The 25,095-nt window shown below is 44.0% G+C and overlaps 1 protein-coding gene across 3 annotated transcripts in view; it reads right to left on the bottom strand.

The window, feature by feature from the left end:
* The window catches only part of SLIT3 (slit guidance ligand 3), a 639,482-nt gene that overhangs the window by 170,207 nt on the left and 444,180 nt on the right, over positions 1 to 25,095 (bottom strand). For all 3 annotated transcript variants that reach the window (XM_030825194.1, XM_030825195.1, XM_030825202.1), the window contains one exon: positions 10,632 to 10,703. In XM_030825194.1, the coding sequence (XP_030681054.1) occupies positions 10,632 to 10,703 (72 nt within the window). The remainder of the gene's footprint in view (positions 1 to 10,631; positions 10,704 to 25,095) is intronic.

The following is a 25,095-nucleotide window of genomic DNA, read 5'->3' as shown; positions in this document are numbered from 1 at the left end:
TGTTAGAAGAAGTGGTCATAGATGCCCAGATCTGCCCAGCTCTGCACAGACAGGACATCTGGCCAAAGTCTAAAAGTCACAAGTAACCCCCAGTGTACAGCATGTGAAAACAGTTAGGCAGGGTCGGCTCTTTTTCTTTCTCTGTTTATGCAAATACCCGGCTCAGCTTCTGTGGGGTTAATGGGCTTGGTTCCCTAACTGGCTGCCGCATCTCTAGTGTACCTATAGAGACAGGAAGGGCTCAGGCAGGGGAGTGATTTTCTTACCGAGCTGACTTTGTGGAAGTCATTTGCAAGGCTGTGAGAAGCAAATAATGGGGATCAGGGAACGAATTTACACTGAGAGGGTTTTGTTTTGGTGGGCCATGGTTGTAAGGATCCCACTCCTGGGTTTTGATAAAAATGGGTCTTTTGTGGGTATAAGACCCAGATGTTTAAATTTAGATGGAGAAAGGGCCAGGTACAGTGGCTCATGCCTGTAAACTCAGCACTTTGGGAGGCAGAGGCGGGCGGATCGCTCGAGGTCAGGAGTTTGAGACCAGGGTGGTCCAACATGGTGAAACCCTGTCTCTACCAAAAATACAAAAATCAGCCAGGTATGGTGGTGCATGCCTGTAATTCCAGCTGCTCAGGAGGCTGAGGCAGGAGAATCGCTTGAACCTGGGAGGTGGAGGTTGCAGTGAGCCGAGATCATGCCACTGCACTCCAGCCTGGGAGACACAGCGAGACTCTGTCTCGAAAAAAAAAAAAAAAGATGGAGGTGGAGGGTGAGGGGAGTGGCAGATATTTCAAAGATTTATTTTTAGAAAAGACACTATTTAAACATTCTTAATGGATGTGAAGCGGCTGGAGAGATTTGGAGCAGGACAGGGAAGCAGGCCTGGTGGGAGCTATGGTGATTTGCAGAGCATGCCCTGTCCAGACAGGGTACCCACCCACACTTAGCTCCCAACTTGCACCGTCCAATAAGGTAGCCATGAGTTACATGTGGCAATTCACATTGGAACCAATTAAAATTAAATAAAAATTAAAAATTCAGTTTCTCAGTTGTGTAAGATGCACCTCAAGTGTTCATGAGTCATGTGCAGCCAGGGGCTTCCATCCTGGATAATACAGAGATCCAATATTTCCCTCATCACAGAAAGTTCTATTGGACGGTGCTGCTGGAGAGATCCTAGCCACAGGCGGGCCCAGGGTTGCCAAAGCTTCTAGATATTCATTGGAAGTTGAATTATAAATTTTACATAAAATTACTTGAGTTTTAAATGTTGGCAACAAATTCTAATTATTTGTAGACATTGTAAACATTCTAATTATTTGTAAACAAAAAAATTAAAGAAAAATATAAAATCCCACATCTGCTGTTTTCATTCAACCCATGGGCCAGCAGTTGGAGTCCTCCGATTTAGTTATAAGTCAAAAGAAAATGGACTCTCTAGAGCTTTTTGACAATGAGTTTTAAGGATCCAAATATGACCTCGGAGAAATGGAATCAATATTTCCTTCATCCCTCCTTCATCCACCATCCCTTACTTCAAAAAAAAAAAAGTTTTTTTTTTTTTTTTTCTGGGTGCGGTGACTCACACCTGTAATCCCAGCACTTTGGGAGGCCAAGGCGGGCAGATCACTTGAGGTCAGGAGTTCGAGACCAGACTGGCCAACATGGTGAAACCCCATCTCTACTAAAAATACAAAATAATTAGCCAGATATGTTGGCGGGCACCTGTAATCCCAGCTACTTAGGAGACTGAGACAAGAGAATCGCTTGAACCCAGGAGGCGGAGGTTGCAGTGAGCCCAGGTTCCACCACTGCACTCCAGCCTGGGCAACAGAGCAAGACTCCATCTCAAAAAAGAAAACCTTTTTTTTCGTTTTTGTTTTTGTTTGTGTAGAGGTCTTGCTATGTTGTCTAGACTGGTCTCAAACTCCTGGGCTCAAGCAATCCCTCTGCCTTGGCAATGGGATTACAGGCGTGAGCTACCTCGCCTGGCCCATCCCTTACTTTTTAATACCTTCAAAGATAGAAAATGAAAGCTCAGGGAAATGTAGGAATGTTGCTCCAATTCTTCCCAGCCTTGTGTCTCCATCACCTTCTCCACATCATCCTTCCTTCCATTAAGCCAATGGGTAGAAGAGGGCCAAATTCCTGTGAGAGATCCTAGGATCTTGACTTTAAAGACTCAGGTCTATAGAAAAGCAGACTTTAGGCCACAGGTAAGTTGAGCTGTCCGGTCTTGGGCATCCCTGGTGGAAACGGCAGCAGCCGTGGCAGGCAGGTTTGGCTGTTCAAGAAGAACAAGGCTCCCTGGCTTGGAGGTCCATGAGTGTCATGGGATGAGCGCTGATCTAGAGGCAAGTTATTCACTAAACATGCTCAAATACTGGTCACCAAAGCCCCTGCTGTGAGCTGAGGGGATGGTGAAAGGGCAGAGGCTGACCATCAGGCAGGGGCACCTTTGCAAATCAGCACAGAAGCCTGGTTTTGGGAGTGAACTGACCGCTGTAGGCATGTGGCTGCTCTACGGCACTTCCCCCGCCTTCCACATCTTGCCCTTGAAAGAAAACTCCCTGGAATCTTTCTTCAAACATGCAGAACTATTTTTCCAGTTTGTTCTAGGTGGGACAAAGCATTTCAAAAGATTGCTCCCAAACCAAGTTTGTCAAGTCTGAATTCTAGTGCAGAGACCCGGCAGCTGGAATCTGTGGCCCCTGGGGACAGCAAGACCACCATGACTTGCTGACTCCACCTGAGCGCTACTCACGGGAGAAGTTAACAGGAGGTTTGTTGATTCAAGATCCTTTGCTGATCAAAAACAATACAATGATCTTCTCCATATCCTCTTAACCCAGGAATGTGCACCAATACATTTTCAACTTCAGAGGTGAAACTAGCTTTTGGTTAACAGGAAAGTGAAATCAACTAGAAACCACAAGTTTCCCCCAGATTCTATGTATTTTAAAGGTGAAAGTGCTACTTATTTAAATGGAAAAAAAAATTTAGATTTCAAAGTAATTTTTACTTTTTCCTTAAGCTGGGGTTCTCAAAACCAAGCTAATCATTTGAAGAGCATGACTGTCATGGAACTTGGAGTCTGGATGACTAAGAAGGAGGTGTGTGTTGAGCGGCACAAGAGCATTTATAGAAAACCCAGTTCCTTTCCTAGTATTCTAGGGGCTGAATGGAAGTTTCAAATGCTTTCTACAGAGTGCAATTTTAATCCTGATTGCATGAACATATCACAATTTACAGCACAGTACCAAAAGAAAAATATCTGGAGATATTTTAAGACTTTCATTAAGCCATGACAGTTCTATATTCAAAACCATGTCATGACTAAACACCCTGATAAAATGTTTGTAGCTCCCAGAGAAACCCAGGTGAAACATTTTATAAATAAATAAAAATGAGTCTGGTCTCTGTTGTAACACACCAATTTTCACTGTAGCTCTGATTTTGTTCCCTATTAAAAGGAGAAAGAAAGATCACCATTTAGCCAGAGAAATGCAAAATCAAAGGTAATGTGAAAAGTGGACTGGTTCCGTAAAATACTACATTGTTCAACATTTAAAATGATTCCAGGACAACCATATCTTGTTCTGTTCAGAGACAAGCCATAACAGGCACTCTAGAGACTGGCGGTGTGGGCTTCAATTCAGTTAATTAATTTCAACTCGATTTGGTTCCACATACTTTTACTGGTCACTTAGTATGTGCCAGGGGTGAGTGAGATGTGGATATAAAGCAGAGAAACAGTACAGAAGTATTTACCAACTTTACTTACGAGCGTCCCGATTGGGAGCCTGCTATTTGCTAGGCACACACCAACGATACCTCTTTTAACCGACACAGCTATTCTCAGGGTTGGGAATTACAGTTTCCAGTTTTCAATAAGGAAATGAACCCCAAACCACCTGGTCTGGTAAAGATGAGCTGGAAGCTGGTTCTATGAGAGGACTCTAACCCCTCCAAAGCTCAACCACGGCTCTGCACCTTCATGTCTGGGGCAGTTTTTGTGGAACTGGATCTGATGCTGATTAAGCTGAGGTCATAAATTTAGATCTAAGCACCCTATGGGTCAGTGTTTCAATAACTATGGTTTCTGAATTTTCTGGGCATTCACAACAGACAATAATCTCACTAGTGCATATAATTGTTTCTATGTATGTGTGTTCTGATAGATGCTTTTAATTTTAATTGTAATTTTTGTTAAGGGCAGGGGCTCAGATATCAGGCAGAACTGGATCTGAGTTCAGAAAGAGTAGTCCCCTTGTACTTGCTACTGTGACTCTGGGCAAGTCAGAACTTTTCTAAGCATCAGTTTCCTGACTGGTGAAATGCAGTTCCTAGGATGTGCCTCATAAAGTTGTGGTGAAGATTTAATTGAGATGCCTCATTCTACTGACTTACCATGGTGCCTGAAGATGCTCAAAAATAGAAGTAGACTCTCAAAAATAGTAGATGCTCAAACGTGGAGGCTCTAACAAGAATAATATAATCATACTAATAATTATTGTACCATGGTACTATATATTATTGTTATATCATTATTATTATTCGTTAATCCTCTGTCTCTGCAACCAGAGGAAGCTCAGCTGAAGTGGCCAACACACTGCGACTTGCATTAAACTCTGGGTTCTCTGAAGTGGGCAACATTGTGCTTGAATGCCCTAACACCCTGTACCAGGACACCAACCCCGCTCTAGAAGAGTGAGCACATCCTTACCTAGGTTTCAGGACTGCTGTCAATTTGTTTCCACTGCCTTCCTCTTGTACCAGAAAAGGACCTTTTCCCCATTCACTCTTCTGCGTCTACCTGTGGGGTTCTGCATCAGGCCACGTTGAACCCACCAGGATATGACTGAATTAGAACTACCCTAAAAGTCTGGTTAGTTCTACTATTGCTTTAACTCTTCAAATTCTCCTCTCTAAACATGGGCTCGGCGGCCTCAGTTACACCAGTTGATCCAGGGGCCTGGGGAACAAGAACCAGGGCAGGTGGGGTGGCTCTTGTGATGAAGACGTGGAGCTAGAGTCACCTCTTGTTTTTCACCCTCATAGGCATAAAACCAATTACAACTGCTGTAACATCAAAGGCAATTTGGAGACGAGTTTAACCCTTGAGAAGAGCTCCTCAGGAGGTGAGACACGGGGGATTCGTGATTGCCCTGGGGTGTCCTTGCTTAGGTTCAGGCGTCCTGGACTCCACATCACTAAGCGCTCTCTGTGTGCCTGCTCCATCCTGCTGGTGAGCTCTGGCCTATGGAGCTCAGCCTGCCAAGCACCTGCTCACTTCAAGCTTTACTGTACCCAGCGCCCAGCACTGTGCTGGCCACACAGTGTGTCTTTGCTTCTTGGATGGGTCAGCACAGGGGCCACATGGGCTGGCAGTTAATGTAAATTGGTAGGGGTCAGTGGCAGAGTGGGGTCTACATGCCCCATCCAAAGAGGATAGGTGCTCCTCAGCCACAGCTGACTGCAATGCAGAAATGCCGGCCCACAGTTGCCAGTGCTTCTGGTTTTTCCAGAGAAGCTGGAAATCTGGGCGTTTATGTAACATATCTCAATTTTTAAATGTGAAATGCTAATTTCAATTTTTAAAAAACACTCCGCAGGACAAAAGAAAAATCTCACCTACGGGAGCAATATGGTCTGTGGTCTAGTTTGTAGCCTCTGGTTTAAAGAGAGCTAAAAGCCGGATCATCCCTTGATTCTGTCACAGACAAACATTTGCCCTCCCCCAATCTCCTAAATAATACCCAAAACTTAATGGTGGGTTTTGAAAGGATGAACTGTGCTTGGGATTCCCAATCTTACCAGGGGCTCCCTTCTGAACAATTGCATATAGTTGCCCAATGTGGACAGAAACACGGGTGAGGAGTCCCAAATTCCCTGTTACTGCCAACTTGCTGCTGTCTTCAGGCAAGTCTCCCAGCCAGGGCCAGGCCTAGGGTGAACCAGGCGAGGGGCTCGGGGTGCAGAATGCCAGGCGGCATGGGCCTCTCTCCAGTGCCTGCTCCCTGTGTCTTAATCTGGACAATGAGAGGTCATCCTGGAGACACCTAAGGTCCCACCAGCGCCAGCCTATAATAATGTCAATGAATTTCCAAAATTGGCAAGTGACATAAATGGGAGTGAGAGCTTCCAAACAGCACACGCTGGTTATCTATGGACCTGTTGGGATCTCCAGGCCATTTACCTGGCACCAGTGATTTCTCAAGGGCAGACCAATCACCGGGAGATGAGAGCATTTTCAGGATGTGTTTCTGTTATCTGTGGTCCGGCATTTTTGACAACGTATTTATTGAACTTCTGACTTGCTACCTTTAGTCAAGGGACAGTGTCCAGAAGTATTTTTTATTCTCCCATAATACTATTGAGAAACAATTCATGACATATGTTATTAATGAGGTTTTCTCATTTTTGTTTAATTTGTCCCTATTTTTTTTTTCATTAGAGTTAAGCATTTTTTTTTTCTGACCCATGATGGTACATTGGTCAGGGAGGTGCCACTATAACTGGTGAAATGCCTGGCCATCCTCAGCCTGGCTGGTATGGGCTAGAAACCCAGGGCTCAGTGCACCAGCACAGTGCATCCTGACCACACAGAGCCAGGAATGCAGTCTTGGCATATTCAACTGCAGTATAAGCATGACTTACTTGGAAAAAACCTAGTGTTGGATGCGAATTGCCAAAAGCATAGAACAGGTGGAAATTAAAGGGCAATGATTTGACTAACAGCAGAGGGTCTGACTCACAGAGGCTCGGTCCCTCAATTAAGAACCTGAAATGCCACAAACTTGAGGCTGTATTTTTTTTTTGGGCGGGGGGGGGAGACAGTTCTAGAAAGTAGGGCGCCCGAACTGTGGAGTGCCAAAGTCTATGGCAATGGCCATGAGTGGGAATAAATCATCTCTGGGATGACAAGTGTATCAGTGAAAAAGCAGGATGAGTTCCTTACTCCTGCGAGTTTGATTTACCTTCAACTTTGTGGGCACCCGTTAACTGGGTAAAGGGAATGACAGGGCCAATTTCACAAGCCTGTGAAAGGCTCCGACGTTCTCCCCAGCAGGATTGTGAGTCATTGCTAGTTTGCCTCCAGCAGTTCTTGAGGCCAGTTCACACCACCCTGCAGCCCACACCCGCCATGCTTCAGGGCAGCCAAACACCATGACAGCCTTGGCAACATGCATCCAAAAGGCAGCTTGGTAGAATGGTTAATCACACAGACTCTGCTGCTAATTAGGTGAGCAGTTACTTGCCTTCTCTGAGATGGGCTACTTTTTTTGTAAAAGCAGGGTGAGGGTAACAGTAGCTCTACTGAGAGATTGTGAGGATGGCAAGAGCTAGCGCACGTAAAAGCACTGGTGGTATCGCTGGGCTTCAGTAACTGCTAGCGATTTTCATTTTCCTCATTATTCCTCCTCCGTAGTGGCACGGAAGGAATGAGAAGTTTCGCCCCCCCATACTACGCTTTTCTTCTTACTTCTTGGAAAGGGGAGGGGATGGCTCCTTTCCCTGTCCACCATACTCTGCGCTTGACATCCCCCCATTGGGAATGAGTCAAAAGTGAGGTTGAAGTGGGCAGATTTCAGTCTTTCCCAACCTTGTACCAGTTCATTTCTTCTCATAGTCAGTGGTTCCCTCTCAGGCTCGCCTCCAACTTTCTCATTCAATGTAACTGGTAAAATCATCGTCAGCCTCGATGGAAAGAAGTTTTATGGTATTTCCATCCACAGGAGGGGTGGAATAACAGGGTTATTGCATGTGAAATACTTCTACTCACGGTTGACATCCATACACTTTCCTTAAGTTAATTTGAGAGCTTTCTGGGACAACCAATGTGTCTTTCCTTGATTTCTACTTCATGCCGCCTGGTGTCAGAGAAAACACACCTGAAACATTACATTTTGTCTTCTTAATTTGCAGACTTTGAAGCTTCAGATATTTTAAAATGCTCTTGCTGGGGATAGGATGTTTTGAACTCTCCTCTTTCACTCAGAAATTTATCAAGCTAATGTGTGATACTGTCACTGAGTTCCTATTTATTATTTCATTGCCAGGATTCTTTATGGAGCCTAAATTGTGATTACAGAGAAGCATTAGAAAATGTCAATGTGTGGATGAGATTTGGAAGGTCTAGGGGTGGGGAGGGGAGGTTCTTTAAATGGAGATGTCAGCTCCAGCCAATTTCAGAATGGCTCACCATTAAGATGGATGGTTTCAAAGCCATGTGCCTCTGCTGGAAATTAAAAACCCACGGAATAACTGATTATGATTAATTTTAAGCAGTTAGCCATGTGAAGCCAAATGAGAGTGTCTTTAAAACAAAGCTATTGATCTGGCTTTGTTTGGAATTGAGAAGCTAAACTAATCAGATCCTATGGGCTCTTTGCAATGATAAGGAATGAGAACTTTTTTTTTTTCTTTCAGTCACAGGTTTTTAAAGCTTCAACTTGGAGACACCTGGTGCATCTGGATACCTCTTTTTTTATTTTTTTATTTTTTTTTATTTATTTTTTTTTTTGTATCTGAGTAGAGGAGAGTTGTCCAAATCTGTCCTGGGCAAGGGCTTGATGGGGGTGAGGGTGTACAGGGGCAAAGTTAGGAAAGTAGAAGGGATGGCACTTATGAGAGCCCCTCCTATGTAGTACATACACTGTCTGTTTTTAAAAGTTGAGGAGACAGACTCAGAGAGATTAAGACACTTGACCCAAGCCCCACCCAGGTGTGTCTCGCTGTAAAGCCCTCTCTTCTCCCTCAGACTGCCTTCCTGGTGAGGTAAGACATCACTGTTCCTAGCACAGAGAATGAACATGAGGACCGTCAGGTTGTCACAGCTGTTTCGTGGCAGCTGGTGACTTCCATTTCCTGGTCTCTTCCCAAGGAATTTTCTTATCTTTCTCATTCTCTCTGTCAAGGGAGGAAAAAGGTGATGTGCTCTGAGCAGCCCTTTCTACAAATGCTATTTTGCAGGCAGGGAAAATCCTGCCTACCCTTCTCAGCCCCAGCCTCCTGATAAGAGGAGTCCTAGGTTACTAAATTTGGGCTGGCATCCTCTCCCTCGCAGACAGGCATTTGTTGCCAGTTCCAGGGTCAGAGTTTGGGTGAGGAGAGACAATCTATCTCAGAAATGACAATCTGACCTCCCTGGCTGTGGGTCCTGTCTTTTCTGGACCGGGAATTCTCGGCTTTCATCCGATTTCAAGCAGCTTGCAGCATCAGCATCCTCTTTTATTTCCCGTGATTCCTCTTGGAATCACCTTCCTCTCAAATAACGTGGAGAGGCTCTCTCCAACCCGTTGCTAGTGTCTGCGGGGCCAGGTGAAGAGGAAGGCGGAGGGAGGACATTTCATTCATTCTTTCACATACAAAGGAATGCTTTAAAATATTCATTCACCTGTTTATTTGGCATTCATTGATTCTTCTGGAATCAGAGATAGGTAACCTGTGACTGTGTAATTTTTTATTTTTAGGAGGATGCTCGAGAAACCCCACTCTGCTATCAGTCACTGGCTAGAATCGTACCATAGGAATTATTTTTAGAACCAAGCAGCTACAGAATTTGGAAAGGGGAAGTCACTCCCAAAACAGAGCAACCAACCCTTTCATTTTACAAATGAGGAAACTGAGGCTCCCAGAGCCGAAGAGACTTGCCCAAGGTCACACGACTAATCAGTGGTAGAATCCGGACTCAACCACACATCTCCTGACAGAAGTGACCCAAGTTCTTCTGTGCTGTACTGCCTTCCTCTCTGGGCTTCTCTAAATCAGGCACAGCTAGAAGTGTAGCTCTGGTGAGAATAACCAAAATGTTTTCTTACACAATTCAACTTTAGTTGGAATGACCCCAACATGACTCCTAGCTGACTTTCCTCCTGGGAGTCGGGTTTTCTTAGTTAGACTCATTTGAAAATCCAGAGCTCAGAAAGGCAGCCACACGTTCTTTTTAGACAAGGTGTACAGGGTGGGATTATGGGGAAGGGGCTGCTTCCTCTCAGCTGCCCCCATTGCCCACACACCCCCCCCCGCCCACACCACCCCCGGCCCCCTTAAGGTCATGGTCACTGTTTAAAGTTTGAATTGAAGCCTGAGATGAGATCCCAGGAGCAATAGCAATGACTGGGCTTTCCCAGGCTGTGTGGCATTCCCCTGCCCTGTGCCAAGGTCCCTTTCTGATTCAGGTAATTCCAGCTGACCTCCTGGCAGTAACCCCTCTCTCTCTGGCCCCCAACCCGGACCCTGTCTCCCGGTGTGCCCGCACTCAAACACACTGTCCCTGATGCTGTGGCAGGCTCTAGGGGGGTCTGCTCCAGCCCATCTGTTTCTCCCAGCAACAAATACTGCGGGAGCACTGGGGGAAAAGGAGAAAGACTCAATTGAGACTTAATTAGCAGGAACCCCAGTTTGTGGGAGGTAAGAAATCACACTTGGCTGCCTGCAAACACTTTGACCAAGGTGAGCCGGAGGGATCCCCTGGTTCCCAATTTTAATAGCACTGCAGCAGAAGACCAGAAATGCATCCACACAGACCCTCCTGCACACACTCTCCCCCTCTCTCCTCCCCACGCGGACACACACACATACACACACAGGCACGCACACACAAGGCAGCGATCGCAAAATCAACTCACAGGATCTCCAAATCGCGCAGCGCTCGGAAGGCTCCATCTTCAATGCAGCTGATGTGGTTGTTGTCCAGTTGCCTGTGGAAAAGCAGGGGAGAGCATGAAGGCTGAGCGGGGGCAGTGTGAGGGGCCGGCGGCCCGGGCCACCCGAGTGCCTGTCCCTCCACCCCCTTGCAGGCGCTGCTGGTCCCCGCCAGGAGCTCGTGCAGAGCCAGCCTGTCTGCCACGCTGCTCCGTCTCTCCTCTCTGACTGTCTGAGAGAACTACACAGACGAGCGCACCAAAAGGCTGTCAGGTCTCAGTAAATATTAATTGCGCATTTTTTTTTTTTTTTTTTTTTTTTTAGGCAGAAGGGAGTAATTTCATTACATTAGGGCATCCAATCCATTACGAGCTCTTACCGTCATGTCACTGAAACAATTTCATTAAGCTAAAGGCCTGTAAATCATTGGAGGTCACTGCTCTGCCCTCCGCGACCTCCCAGAATGCTTTTTTCCTCTCTCCCGTTCCCTCGTCTCCCTTTTACTGGAAGTTGCAGTCTTCTGCTCTGACACAGTGCTAAATCTCAAGGCTTTATCTGCTCAAGAGCGGCAAGGGTGCATGGGGAATATACCAATTCCAAATTAGACTCAACTAATCTAATTTTATAGTCTTTTTATTATTCTAAGCACCAAATGTCTGTGGTGGTTTGATGCCTCTGTGCATTGTTACGGGGCCCATCTGGTAGGTCATTCTATTGAAGCATTTTCTGACTAAATACAGATTCCCTCAAACTGCACCAACCATCATCGACATTAAAGAAATTCATTGATGGAAGCGTTCATGAAGAGGGGAAGAAGGAATATCGTTATTGCCTTAAAGATGCACCACTTTGATTTAAATTGGGGAGAATTAAATGCACCTATTTCCAGACTCCTTTTTTATTTCCCTTTCCATCCTGTGAGTGTGAAAATAATGTCTCTTAAAAAGATGCCTTGACTAAAATACATTCTAGTTGGAGACTGAGCTATTTTAGTTGAGGGATAATACATAGATATCGGGGGTTTTTTTTTTCTAAATCAAAATATATATAATGTGTAAGTCAGGATATCAACCATGATCACACCCCAACTTAAATAGCATATATTACATACATAACCCATTTTATTCCTTCAAAAAAACATAAAAAAGCAACAAAAAAGGTGTTATACAGGAATTGGTTATTGACACCAGATTGTCATACTCTGTCTGCAGAGCACACCATGGTCTTCGGGGCTGCAGGACAGGTGAAAAGAACTATGGCTGTGCTAAAAAACTCCTAGACTCTTTTAATTTTCTCCACCTCTCAGGTGGAGGGATTTCTTGGTGTTGGAATTTTCACGTGTAACTTGAGCTAAACTATCCCAGGACAACCCTCCACAAAAGACATGTCAAAGCTACCTTCGGGAACCCTCTCCCGGGCTTTATTTTCTACTGAAGGAAGGCAGGATTAAAATTAAAATACTATTATCTTTGGAAAAGTATCCAGATGTAGAATTGCGTAAATGCACACAAATAAAACGCAATAGAGTGATACCGTGCATTACAACAGACAGACTCTGTCATGATATTATGGAGAATTATTAACGCATCATCTCAATAGATGCTCATGATAGAAGATTTAGATATTCAGAATAAGAAAATACACAGTCCACGGGCATCTCGAGAAGCAGAAGCACATTTTCGGTTGGCGAGTTCTGTATCTAGCGTTCAAAGTTCTCACTGACGCCCACTCACACGGAGTCTCACCACGTCTTCTCGACCCCTAATTCTTCTGGAGCCTTTCTTTACGCGAGTTTGCTGAGCCTCTTTTTCATAGATTTCTTGTCGTGTTGGGGCTGCCGACTCCCTGCAGAGGTTCTATGAAGGCAGTCTAGTCCTGCTGCCCAGCTTCTAGATTTATCGTCAGCTCAGAGGCCGGTGAATCAACAACCCCTACCCCACGCCAAGGCCACCAAACCTTACCAAGCAGAAATGCAGTGGAGTTGGCTTTTGGCTTCAAGAAACTGTTCAATGAACATGCTGAATTCGGCAAAAATGGCACCATCCGCCTAAGTAGAAAAGGATCTAAATCATCACATTGGGAAGTCCGGGGTGTGTAGAGATGGCACTTTGTGGTGCATCGGTTTTCGTGCAGACATTTCATAAAGGTCCTTGCTATTAGTATATTATTTATTTACTGGATTTGTGAAGCATTTTCTATTCCTTTTCTTTTTGGGAACACCAGAAATCAAACAGGAGACTCTAAATGTATAGAATTTTACGTGGAAAGAATGGAATCTGCAGGGAAGAAGAAAATGCCATAGAAAGAAGAGAATAAACCAAAGTGGGAGAAAGAGAATAAAAAAGTATGTGGTGAGGGGAGATAGCCAAAAGATTTCTTAAAAAGACTAAACACACACTATTAAATATGCCATCACAGTCCTGCTACTCAGCAAACTGAAGTGGTGGGGACGAGAGTCTTCAAGAGGGCTCTGATCATTTTCAGGCTAAAAGCAGAGACATCTAATATGTTACTAATTACGTGACATTTAAATATTTTCAGTGGGTGGCACAAGTTGACATCAAGTTTATTTGCAATGGGGAAAACTGAGCTTTACTATAAGCATCTCTGTGGGTGTATTTTATAGACTATTTTAAAACACAAAACATCAAAATTTAAAATATTTATGCATAAGTGTGCTTTTCTAGAAGACATTTATTATAACTGAGATTGTCTCCTTTTGTTCTAACCACAGATAAATGAAACAGACAGGGTATTCCAACCATGATGGTCAAGGAGCCATTCTCAAGACAAGATGCCACATTCATTACCAGGGTCTTCAAGGGTTTAACACCTATGGGGGCCCCATAAGGTAAACAAAAACCACAGCGGTTACTCCACCTCCCAGCTCTTGTATCTCCATGGCACCGAGCATCAGCGTATTCGTAAAAAGCCCAATTAGTTGTCCATGAGCATTCCTGATACTTCATGCAAATACACTAGGTCTCTAAAACAAAGTAAATACACACTTGGTTCAGACAGGTTTCTTTTTCTTTGCAAAATGACACCTCAGCGACATAAAAGTTAGTCCTGACGCACAGGAGAAGGTAGGCAAAATAAACACAAGCCCAGCATTTCTTTGAGGATGGTGGAGTGGAGCGTTACTAAACACACAGAGAACCTTCCGAAGCTGAGGCCAAAACATTTGATTTAGCAGTTTGCTTCTGGGGGTTGATGTGACCGGAGGCCGCTGATGTGTATTCTAAGCTCTCAGGTCAAAGGTCCATATCGTGCCTTTGAAAGGCCTCCTTCAAAGACCCTCTCAAAAACAAATCAACAAAGCCCACTGCCTACCCTGCAACATGCACACCATCATTCGGGGGGCATCTGCAAAAAGGGCTTTGGAAATGTGAGCAGAGAGAACTCAGCAGTTGGAGGATGTCTGAGAGCTCTCTTTCAATTTTTCCTGGGCCATAAGAAGGGTATTTCCCACAGCTCCTGAATCTTCGCTTCTTATCATGCAACATAACTTACCCCAGTGCCTAGTGCAGTGCCAGCCACTTCACAGATGGTCACCAATGGTTGCAGAATGAATCTTTCTAGGAAAAGGTGTCAGGGCTGAGCCCAAGCCGTATGGAATAAAGCTCTAAGCCATATCGTCATGACTGTGGCCCTGTGGCCCTTCTAGTGACAACAATAAAGACTGAGCCCTCCTGCTGTGCCTGTACAGGGCTAAGCACCTTCCCTGCTTCCTTGTCTTTCTGAGACACAGACCTCTATCAGGGAGCCCTTGGGAAGGAGACTTGAAATAAAACAAGATTTCTATGGGTCCAGCATGAAGATGGGGAACGGGAAAGGCAAGAGATTTTGGGAAAGCTGGTTATTTTTCTGGAGGCCACTTTTATTGTCCTCTACTTTATACAGGATACTCAATTTGATGTACACTCCCCTATCTCTGAATAAGCCAAGAAGCCCCAAAATGTTTCATGATATTAAATTAACTGCTCTAATTTCCTCAGGAAGCTCGAATTTCGGCAAACAATATATGAGTGCTAAAATAATACCAGAGTCCATTTAGAGAGGAATCCTCCGACAAGCACTAAATGCAGACACCCCGAGAGCAGCTTTCTGACTACTGTATTTTTATACTCTGAGAATATAAACAAGGCAGAAAGGAAAGCCAGCATGAGTGAGGACTTAAAATAATCTCCGCAAACGGCAGACTGGGAGATAGCACTTTTGTAAGAATTCCCATTAGTAAGCATAATATACTCCTATTATCACAGTTCATCTCTTTCAATTACAATGTGAAATTTCGTAATTGAAGCAGGATTAGAAATATTTTTATGCTTCAAAAATTAAAGCAGCCTATCTAAATCCTTTACAAAGGGTTAAAAAACTGACTACAATTTAAAAAGCTTCTAACTATCTCCCAACAATAACCAAAAAAAGAAGAAAGAGATAAAGAAAGAAGGAAAAGAAAAAGAACTTTTTTTAAATTCAGGATTTCTATGATGCATTTAAGTCCCCATGAAGAATACCTTGAAAATAGATATCTCCAGAAATAGGCTTTGGGTATCTGGAAGAAAAGTCGAGTTCCAAACTAGGTATCTACATGCAAGGTCTGCACATCAGGGGATACCCATCCAGTTGTTCACTCCTCATCCAGATGTTCTGGGGGCCCAGCATCTCATCAGGTGGATGGTTAAACTTAGCCTGAGGGCACTGTCCCTCCAGGGGCCCCAAATCCAGCAGCAGTGTCCTGCTCTGAGCTTCTGTTCATGTTCCTCCTCCTGCTAAATGGGAGAAGCAGCTAAGGCTCAGCATCCTTTAGAGTTTAACAATTTGCTAATTTCTGAATAAAGCTATCCCTACCAAATGTGCCAGATAAGTGTGGGGACTTCTGTATGAAATTCACAAGGGAAGCCTTACTAGAAACCCAAAGCAAGTCAACAGTCATGAAATCCAACAACGAATTAACCCATAAGAGTAACATAGTACTATTAGATGTTCACACTGTCTTAGGTACTCAGGATGAAGAATAAAGTATAAGACATCCTTTGAAAATACTTGGAAGAAAGTTGCCACCTGTGGTTTTTACAGCTCAATTATATTGAAAGGTTTAAGGGAATTTAAACACCTAAACTATAATAATTTGAATTAGTTTTTGATGAAATACATATATGTTCATCAATGCACATATTCGAGGTATTCTTTTTCTAGACTGAGGAGAAATAGAATATTGTAACTGTAAAAAGAAAACCGGGGGAATCCCTGCTTTCATGAAACAAGGCAGAAGACAAAATGTGAAGGCGCCTTGACGTGCTATTTCTTTCCTCCCTATTATCCAATTGTCCTTTAAGCAGAGAATGGGGAATCTAGAAGCGCTTTTGAAGGTTGTTTTTTTATGACAGTCTAACATTCTAAAAAATCATTATTGAAGAACAAATTATAGAAGCATTTGTCTGCTGCTAGCTGGGGTCTTTGAAAAAAATAAAGCTCAAGGTTATTTTAACTGACAAAAGGAAAAAAAATTATCTTCAAAAGGAACGCATATACTTCATATAACTGAGTACTGGTTACACTTCCTCAGACAAATCAAACACTTGATCCAAGCCACGATCTGCCAATGAATTGTCACTGCTTCTCATCATTTGAGGGCTACTGTAATTCTACATTAAAACAACATCTCAAATGAGCAAAACGAGGTGAATCTATCATTTTGCTCATTTTGTACACTTGCCCAGCAGACCCTAGAATACATATAGCTTTGTTTACTGATGCATGAATTATTTAAGTATCCACAAAGACCCCTGTCTATAAAACTGACAACTCTATGCCTATTTTTCCTACATATGTAGTGACATGTAATACTGTGTCCATGTAAATACAAATATATATAACTGGTAAAGCAATTGTTGACCTCTGACATTTAATGTGGTATAGCCAGTTACATTTACAGAGATACTTAGATAATTGATTGTTAGCATTCCAAAGACTTCAACCAACCAAATCTACTTTGTAAAGGACAAAGTCCTAGGTGAATTAAGCTCTCTGATCAGAATAGCCTGCCTAGAACTTAGTTGGAAATTGAACAAGTCTATTTCAATAAATGTCGTTATGCATACTTTGCCACATAGCTAGCATAACACCTTCTATTTCGTATAGATCATAATGCTGTTCAGCATATGCAACTTCTCAGCAGGAGAATAACTGCATCCACTCCAGTAGATGCTCCTGAAAGCAAGCTCTGCAATAATGCAAACAGCGATGATGGATTAGCCACAAAGAGGCACACCAGACCTTGGAGAATAAAGAGGTGTTTTACACATCACTGGGAAATATCAATAACTCCACTTCTGTGTTTACATAGTTTCCTGTATGTTGGGCATTTGGCAAATGAATTTGTGTTGAAAAATGCAGGGGGAAGATCCCTGCAAACCACTTTATCATTAAAGATAGGGCCAGGTGCGGTGGTTCACACCTGTGATCCCAGCACTTTGGGAGGCCGAGGTGGGCAGATCACGAGGTCAGGAGATCAAGACCATCCTGGCTAACATGGTGAAACCCCATCTCTACTAAAAATAAAAAAAAAATTAGCCAGGCGTGGTGGCGGGCACCTGTAGTCCCAGCTACTCAGGAGGTTGAGGCAGGAGAATGGCGTGAACCCGGGAGGCGGAGCTTGCAATGAGCAGAGATCACACAACTGCACTCCAGCCTGGGCGACAGAGCGAGACTCCGTCTCAAAAAAAAAAAAAAAAAAAGTTACGGGGCACAAGCAGAGATCCCACTTAATTTTGGCAAGTTTAAATTTGAAACAAATTTCTGGCATTTCTAGATAAATAAAAGAACAACAATAACAAAATAAACAAATCCAAAGCAAATCAAACGAAAACACCCCACATTCACAGCGAGAGAGTATCATTTGTTTTCCAGCAACTTTTAGACCAGGGGACCAACGAAGTTTGGTTACTGTTTGCAAAATGTGCTGTCACACTTTGAGGCTTGCCTCAAATCTACCTGCATCCTGTGGTCGTCCCCATGTTTGGACCAAAGGGTTTTAAACCTCGGTGGACCAACTCCCCAAGGTTTGCATGGGGCTTCCCTGTTTTAGCATTGAAACTCCTGCATTCAATCCTGGGAAACAAATCAATTCCAGGCAAAATGCGATGGCTGCCTACCCTGTTATACCCCATGGGGCTGACTCAGTTGAAAATAGATTTATTCTTGGCATTTCATTCCCTCAACCATATCCCTAAACCTTAAAATGTCTGTTGACTTGTAAACCCAGCTTTCAGTTCTGTTGGCTCTAAAAGGCTCCTCACTGCAGCTTCTGTAAAATGGGCTGTCCCTATGCAAACACACCCATTACAAGGCCAGGGGGAGCCTTGAAAGTCACTGAAACCTTGGGCCTTGCATTCTCTGCCTTCCTCACTGGGAATTAGAATTTCTTTGTAAGAAGTATCAGTGTTTTACTCGCTGGCCTTGCTGATGTCATGAATACTCAGAGGCTGGACAAATAAATGGCTGTCTCCATAGTGATGGGGGCAGGTTTGTGGTTTCCCTAGTTACACTCTTGAGCGATAACCATCTGTGGTTCCTCCCCGGCAGAGGCGCAGGTGGGAGGAAGAAGCGAGAAACTGGGAAGATGAAATGTGCTTTTGTTAACGGGCATGAAAAGTTATCTCCCACATCTCTGTTTTTTACTCTGTTTTTCTAAATCACCCAGCACAAACTGTAGTGAGGTAGTTTTTTTCTTTTTATCCCCATGGGGGTTTCAAAAAATTTTTCCCACTGGGCTCTAAAGATTAAACGATTCCAGCTGCGTGAGTATGACCACTAAGCAAGAGCCAGAGCTGAGATATTTCTTCCTGGATAGGAGGTCAGTGCCCAGGTGAGATGTTAGTTTTCATTCAAATACAAGATTGCAAACATCCCCACTCTGGGTCGAGGACACGAATCGGCCCATCCTGGGGAGCGCTCCCTGAGAGTGCACTGAAACCACATCATCTCCTTCAGCCTCGAGAGATCTTTGTTTCCCTTTAAAAACATCACATAGATCACTCATCAAGAAAATTAAGACTTCCTTGAATTTATTCACATTTCTAGCCCATACTAACTAACCCTTTGAAGGCTCTCTTTATTGGCTACCCATTTTTTTCTTACAAAAATGGAAGACTAGGGCTTGTATAATTTGTAACTATGCAAACTAAGTGATTCACATCCATGCCCCCGAGTCTCAGTTGTAAAAAGCAGATAACATTTAGTCCAAAAGGAATTTCTTCGTATTAATGAAATGTGTGCACTCTGAAAATGTATTTGTGGCATTGCTTAATTTTATTTGCTTTAAAACAAGTAATATTAAATTTAGGAATTCTTTTTTTTTACATAATCTCCAAGCTGTCTTTCAGCTCTGAAGTTATATGACCTGAAATTGCTTTCTTATGAAATTCTAAAAACATTCTTGTTCATCTAACTTAGACCCTTCTGTGATTTGCACCTATCTCTTCATCCCTTCTTTTTCCATCCCAGACCAAAGAATCTATTATTTGAGATATTCAATATATTCTTTCTGGACTAAGGGCAGCAGTTCAGACTCACATGCTTTTCGTACTTCTCCCGCTGTTACGAGATTGAAATAAAAGAAGCCACCAAAAACCTACACCAAAGAAAATACAAATTGCTCCCTTACTAAAAGAAGGATACCAATGTGTGCACATATTCACAATTTCCATAGTTCAGACAACTAAGGAGAGAAATTGCAAAATTTAATCTCATTTCTTGGTGGCTACTTCAAACTAATAACCAATCAAGTAATGTACCACCTAAAATAGTCAAATGCCACACCATCTATGGCATATAAGTTCTTAATCTTAACATTCCGTAAGCTGTACATGGACCTTCAGTGGCTCCCTGTGGCTGACGTTATAAATTGTAGCAATCACAGAACTACCACAACCATGATAATAACTGCACACAGCATTTATTCAATACTTACTAAGCATCCAGTATTGAACTGGGCACCTTTTAAATGTCTTATGCCAGTCTGATCTCACAATAATTCCTACAGAAGAAAGTGAGGTACTGAGAGCTACGTCTCTAAACTTGGCATTGAACCCAGTTCTGTCCATGCTCACGATGACTGTTAAGAGATGCTGCTCCTCTGGAAACAGCCCAGACTCCTTAGCATGACATTGCTACACCTCCCGCTGTGCAATATGTGAATACACCAAGTACTTTCATGTTTCCACGTTCACTTATGCTTGTCCTTGCCCCCTACCCTGTTTGTGAAATCCCTCCTCATTCATCAAGGCCTTCCTCAAAGGCCACATCCTCTAGGAGACCTTCCTGTACAAACTCAGCCAAAATGAACTGCTCTTTCCAAGCTCTCATGACCCTTTGGTCATCCCTTCATTCAAGCACTTACTTCACAGACTAGGACGAATTGTGAATACAGGAGAAAACCGAGGTTCAGAGAGGTTGTTATGTAGCATCAAAAAGGAGCTCGGCTAGTACATGGGAGAGTCAAGTTCAAACCTGCCTTCCCAATCCAGGAGTCTCAGGGCTCACCCATCAGGCCATTCCACCTTTCTTTGACTTTCAAAATACAAAGACAGGGAGCCTAATATGACTGTGTCGGTGTAACTCAAGTTATTGTAGGCTGGGAAGAGGATGGTGAGGAAGCCAAGCTTTAGTCTCAGTATTTGTCACTGGGAACTAGTTGCTTTCATTGGCCTGCAAAGTATTCTTACCCAGAAGATGGTGTTGGGGGTGGGTGGGGGGAGCAGCACACTCAACAGTGTCCCCACCATTGCCTCCTGTGTCTCTCAGTTAGATTCCTCAGGAGTCCCAGTCCATTTGACTTTTAGGATCACTGGGGATGGTAACTGATTTTAGCTCCAGTCACTGAGGATCATGGATGGGTGTTTGCACCTTGAGAGGATGCTTCAATTCCAGATCACCTATTAGGACCCAATGGGTGGCCTTCTGACCGGGCTGGGACAGCATAGTGCTCTCTTGGGCAGAGGCATGGCCTCTCCGGAGAAATGATTCTCTTTGCTCCAGGCAAAACTGGTAAATTACGCAGATTCGAATCCATCATTCCTGGGCATGGCCTTCCCCAGAGGTGATAAGGCTTGTCTTCCAAAGGTATGCAAGCCACAGGAACCAAAGGAACAGGACAATAGTAACCAGACTGTGTCGTAGGGTTTTCGGGGTGGGTGGCCATTAGCAAGGCATCAAAGGTATGTCTGTGGCGGCAGAGGCCAATTACAACATGTCTTGTAAGCTCAGTGTTCGGGGGATATCAAGGTCCTTGTAATTAACTGCTGAAAAAAGGAGCAGCAAAACTCAGCAGCACGTGCTGTGCTGATAGCTGCTTCCGATCTAGCTAATACACAGCATGGAAATACTCTAGAAGAGGCCAGCTTCCTTTTCTTTACTATTACTTTCAAGGAATAATGAATGCCGGAACTTATCAGCAACAGGAGAGCGGGTACAGTCTCTGTTTTACACACTACTGTACCTGGCCCACAGTGCCTGGCACACAGGAGGTGCTCAGTAAAAAGCCCTAGGATCACATGAGATTCCACTTCACATGCACTAGAAAGGCTATAATTAAAATGAAAAACAGTAAGTGCTCAGTGAGGATGTGGAGAAACTGGAACACTCCTACATGGCTGGAGGGAATGTAAAATGGTACAGCTGCTGTGGAAAACAGTTCGGTGGTTCCTCAAAAAGTTAAACATAGACTTACCGTATGACCCAGCAATTCCATCCCTAGGGATATAGCCAAAAGAATTAAAAACAGGTGTTCAAACAAAAACTTGCACACAAATATTCATAGTCGCACCATTCACAATAGCCAAAAGGTGGAAACAACCCAGATGTCTGTCAGCGGATGAGTGGATACACGAATTGTGGTATGTACACATAAAGGAATATTATTCAGCTACAAAACAGGAATGAAGTACTGATGCACACGGCAACATGGATGACTCTTGAAAACATTACGCTAAGTGAAAGAAGCCAGACATAAAAGGTCAACTATTGTGTGATTCCATGAATAGAAAATATCCAGAACAGGTAAATTCATAGAAACAGAAAGCAGATCAGCAATTGCCAGAGGCTGGGGGCAGGGAGGGAATAGGGAGTGACTGCTGAATGGGTACAGAGTTTCCTTTGGGGGTGATGAAAATGTTTTAGAAATAGATAAAAGTTTACTGTCCCCACTCTCTTTGCCTAAACTGACATTTTTTTCTCCCTGAGTCTTGAGTGATTTTTGGGGGGCCGAGGCGGGTGGATCACGAGGTCAGGAATTCAAGACCAGCCTGCCCAATATGGTGAAACCCTGTCTCTACTGAAAATATAAAAAAATTAGCCAAGTGTGGTAGCGGGCACCTGTAGTCCTAGCTACTCAGGAGGATGAGGCAGGAGAATCGCTTGAACCTCGGAGGCAGAGGTTGCAGTTAGCCAAGATCGTGCCACTGCACTCCAGCCTGGGTGACAGAGTGAGACTCCATCTCACAAAAGAAAAAAGAACAGAAAGAAATAGATAAAAGTGATGGCTGCGCAACATCGCGAATGTACTAAATGCCACCGAATTGTACTTTTAAATGGTTAGTTCTATGTTATGTGAATGTTACTGTAGGAAAGGAAAAAAAATGAAGCTTGCTCTTTCCATGACAGGCAGGAACTTGATGAGACCACCCCATTTTGAGGGTGGTTTCCCTCTGACAACATCACAGTGAAAGGCAGGGAAGCCTAGGATCAGATCTTACACGATGAGATAGCAAACCTGATTCTATCTGGGTGTGAAAAGAACTATCTTGGCATTGAAGAGCAATGCGAATGAAGGAGAGAAACATGAGGGAATTTAATTCACCTATTTTTGGGGATTATTTATAACAAATTTTAAAACTCTCTCTCCCAGCTTGCTTTGGGGATACTCCCAATCACTCAAGATTTAGGGGGGGAAATGTCAGTTTAGGCAAAGAGAATGAGGATGGTAAACTTGATGGAAGGAGAAAAATCACCTGCTAGGCTCCCAAGTCCAGCATAAAATAGTGTGGGATTAGCCACTGTTTTGTATTTTACACACCACTGCTCCTCCTTTTGCATCAGTAGCCAGCGCAGATAACTCAGTAGATGGCATTTGCATTTCAGAAGCTGAGTTCCTCACGTGTGTGTGTGTGTGTGTGTGTGTGTGTGTGTGTGTGAGCGCGCGCACGCACGCCTTTGCTCAGACTGGTTCTCTGAGAAGGCGAGAAAGGAGGCCAGGCTGTTACCCTCACTCAGGGCAGTGAGGGAAGTGCCTTTGACCAGAAACCCCTTCCTGCAGAGGCCTCTGGTCTGGGTGGGCTATGGATGCACCGCGGTTCCTGGGGAAGAGATGGTGGGAGGGCCTGGTGAAAATGGTGAGTAGTTTTCCCTCATGCTGTCTCTAAATTCTCCCAGGACTCTCTGGAGCAGCCAAGTCAGTCTCACTGAGCTAAGCAAATCCAAAAACATCTGGGGGGCCCACAGAGATGGTTCCTACTTGGGGACCACCTGGGTGAAGGCCAGTTCTACCCACGAGTTTCCAGGTCCAGAGCTCTCCACTGCAGCTACTTCTACTTAATTGGCTGAAGAAATTTCTAATTCCTTCCCTGATTCCAAAAGGGGAAATAAGGGCATTGTTCACACTTCAGAACTGAGGATGAGAGCCACTGTTCTCGGTAGGGGATAAGAAAGAGTGATTTTCTTTTTCTCATTTGCCAGCAGTAGAGTTTTCGTTTTTGTTTTGTTTTGTTTTTAAGATGATGTGATTTAGTGGAAAAATAAAAACAGTTTGCTCAGGAATCAGATGACAAGGATATTTGACCTTGTTGCACTATGGCCTAACTTCTCTGGGCTAAAATTTCCCTATCGGTAAAACAGAGGCATGAAATAGATGATTTCTATGGGCCCCTCAAGAGCTGGCATTCGGGGCTGCTGAGTTTTAATTCAGTGCCTGAGTCCTCACATGAAGTTTTTCTCATTTTGTTGTTATAGGACTGTCTGAGGAGTCAGCTTTTATTTTTAATGCAGTACATTGAGAATGTAAGTGTAAATTTCCTCCTGTTTGGAACAGTTAAGAGGAGGACTCTCCAGGGGATCAGAGGTCTGAACAGCAGGGTGGAAAAAAACACAGGTATGAATGGATGTGGTATTAACTTCTACCAAAGCGCTCCACGGAAAACCACCGAGCTCAAAAGCCCTTAACAGGGTGCCTATCAGGTAGAGATTCACGTAGGAGTTCTTAGGTGGGACAAGAACAGCTCTCCAGCTTCTGGATGCATACGGGGTTAGACACAAGGTGTCGGGCCGCTGGGGATCCTTCTACCCCATCTCTTGGAGATGCTTCCTCTTCCTGCTCAGCTCTTCTGTGTCTTAGAAACAGCATATTTTCCCGTCCCATTTGTCACAGAAACAGCTTTTAAAGAGCATTCAGCAGTGTTTCCAGCATTCAATAATTTCATAGCTTTTAGAAAGCGAAGGCTAGACTCCCACATCTACTGGAAAAATGAGAGTCTAGAAGTGGGGAACACAGTCTCTGAAGGCAGAAGAGGAAAAAGCCATCCCCGGGGATAGTCCCAAATGGTGCGACTCACTGAGAAGTTCCGGGAGATGGAAGGGCAAAGAATGGGCCTTCTAGGACTTTCCCCAACATTCTCCAGTAAATTACATTAGAAATGGGCCACCCCACTCCTTTGTCTCCTTCAGAAATGATCTTTGGACTTGTGCTGCCCTTTCTGGCAAGTTCATTCTATTTTTATATCCCAGTTAAAGGCTAGTTCATTATAAGCCTTGGTTTGGGAAAAGTAAGGTCCTTTCAAGTGAGACTTAGGGGGAAAAATTCCTTGTTTCCAGATCAAATGTGCTATTTTCTCAGCCATCCAAATGCCACTTACATAGTACCCTGGACTCTATCCACAACCTCCCCTGCAGCAGCCTTCCTTACGCGTTGGGCTCCCAGCAGCTTTCTGAGCTCCCTCAGCTGCTCCTGGTCCTTGGAAGCCTGTCCCCGATGGATACAAATGGATGAGCTGTGTCTTCCTATACGTCCTTAAGCTCCCTCATTCTGTTCTTCTCTTTAAAATGTTCCATTTCAAGTTAATCACCAAAGGTTTTGATTTTCTACGCTAGGTTACTCACAGGCATTCTCGGCATTTACATCCCGGGGACTCAGCACATCCCCATCAACCATATTATGCTTTGGTTCCTAAGGCCCCTGGGCAGGCTGGGTGCAGGGGTGCAAGATCTACACGTGAAATGCAAAAGTAGGTGGCTGCTGCTGCAACCCTTCTCTAAACAGAGAGTGAGGCTTGCAGTGGGGTGGACACACAGTCCTGCAACATGAGTGATGCTATCTCTAGGACTTCAAAGCAGAGAAGTCTGAACCCACCTGATCAGAAAGGTTGGATAATCAGCGCTAACGTTTCCTTTGCC

Source organism: Nomascus leucogenys, chromosome 2 (assembly GCF_006542625.1).
Source record: "Nomascus leucogenys isolate Asia chromosome 2, Asia_NLE_v1, whole genome shotgun sequence".
NCBI lineage: Eukaryota > Metazoa > Chordata > Mammalia > Primates > Hylobatidae > Nomascus > Nomascus leucogenys.
This window is presented reverse-complemented; position numbering and strand designations above follow the sequence as displayed.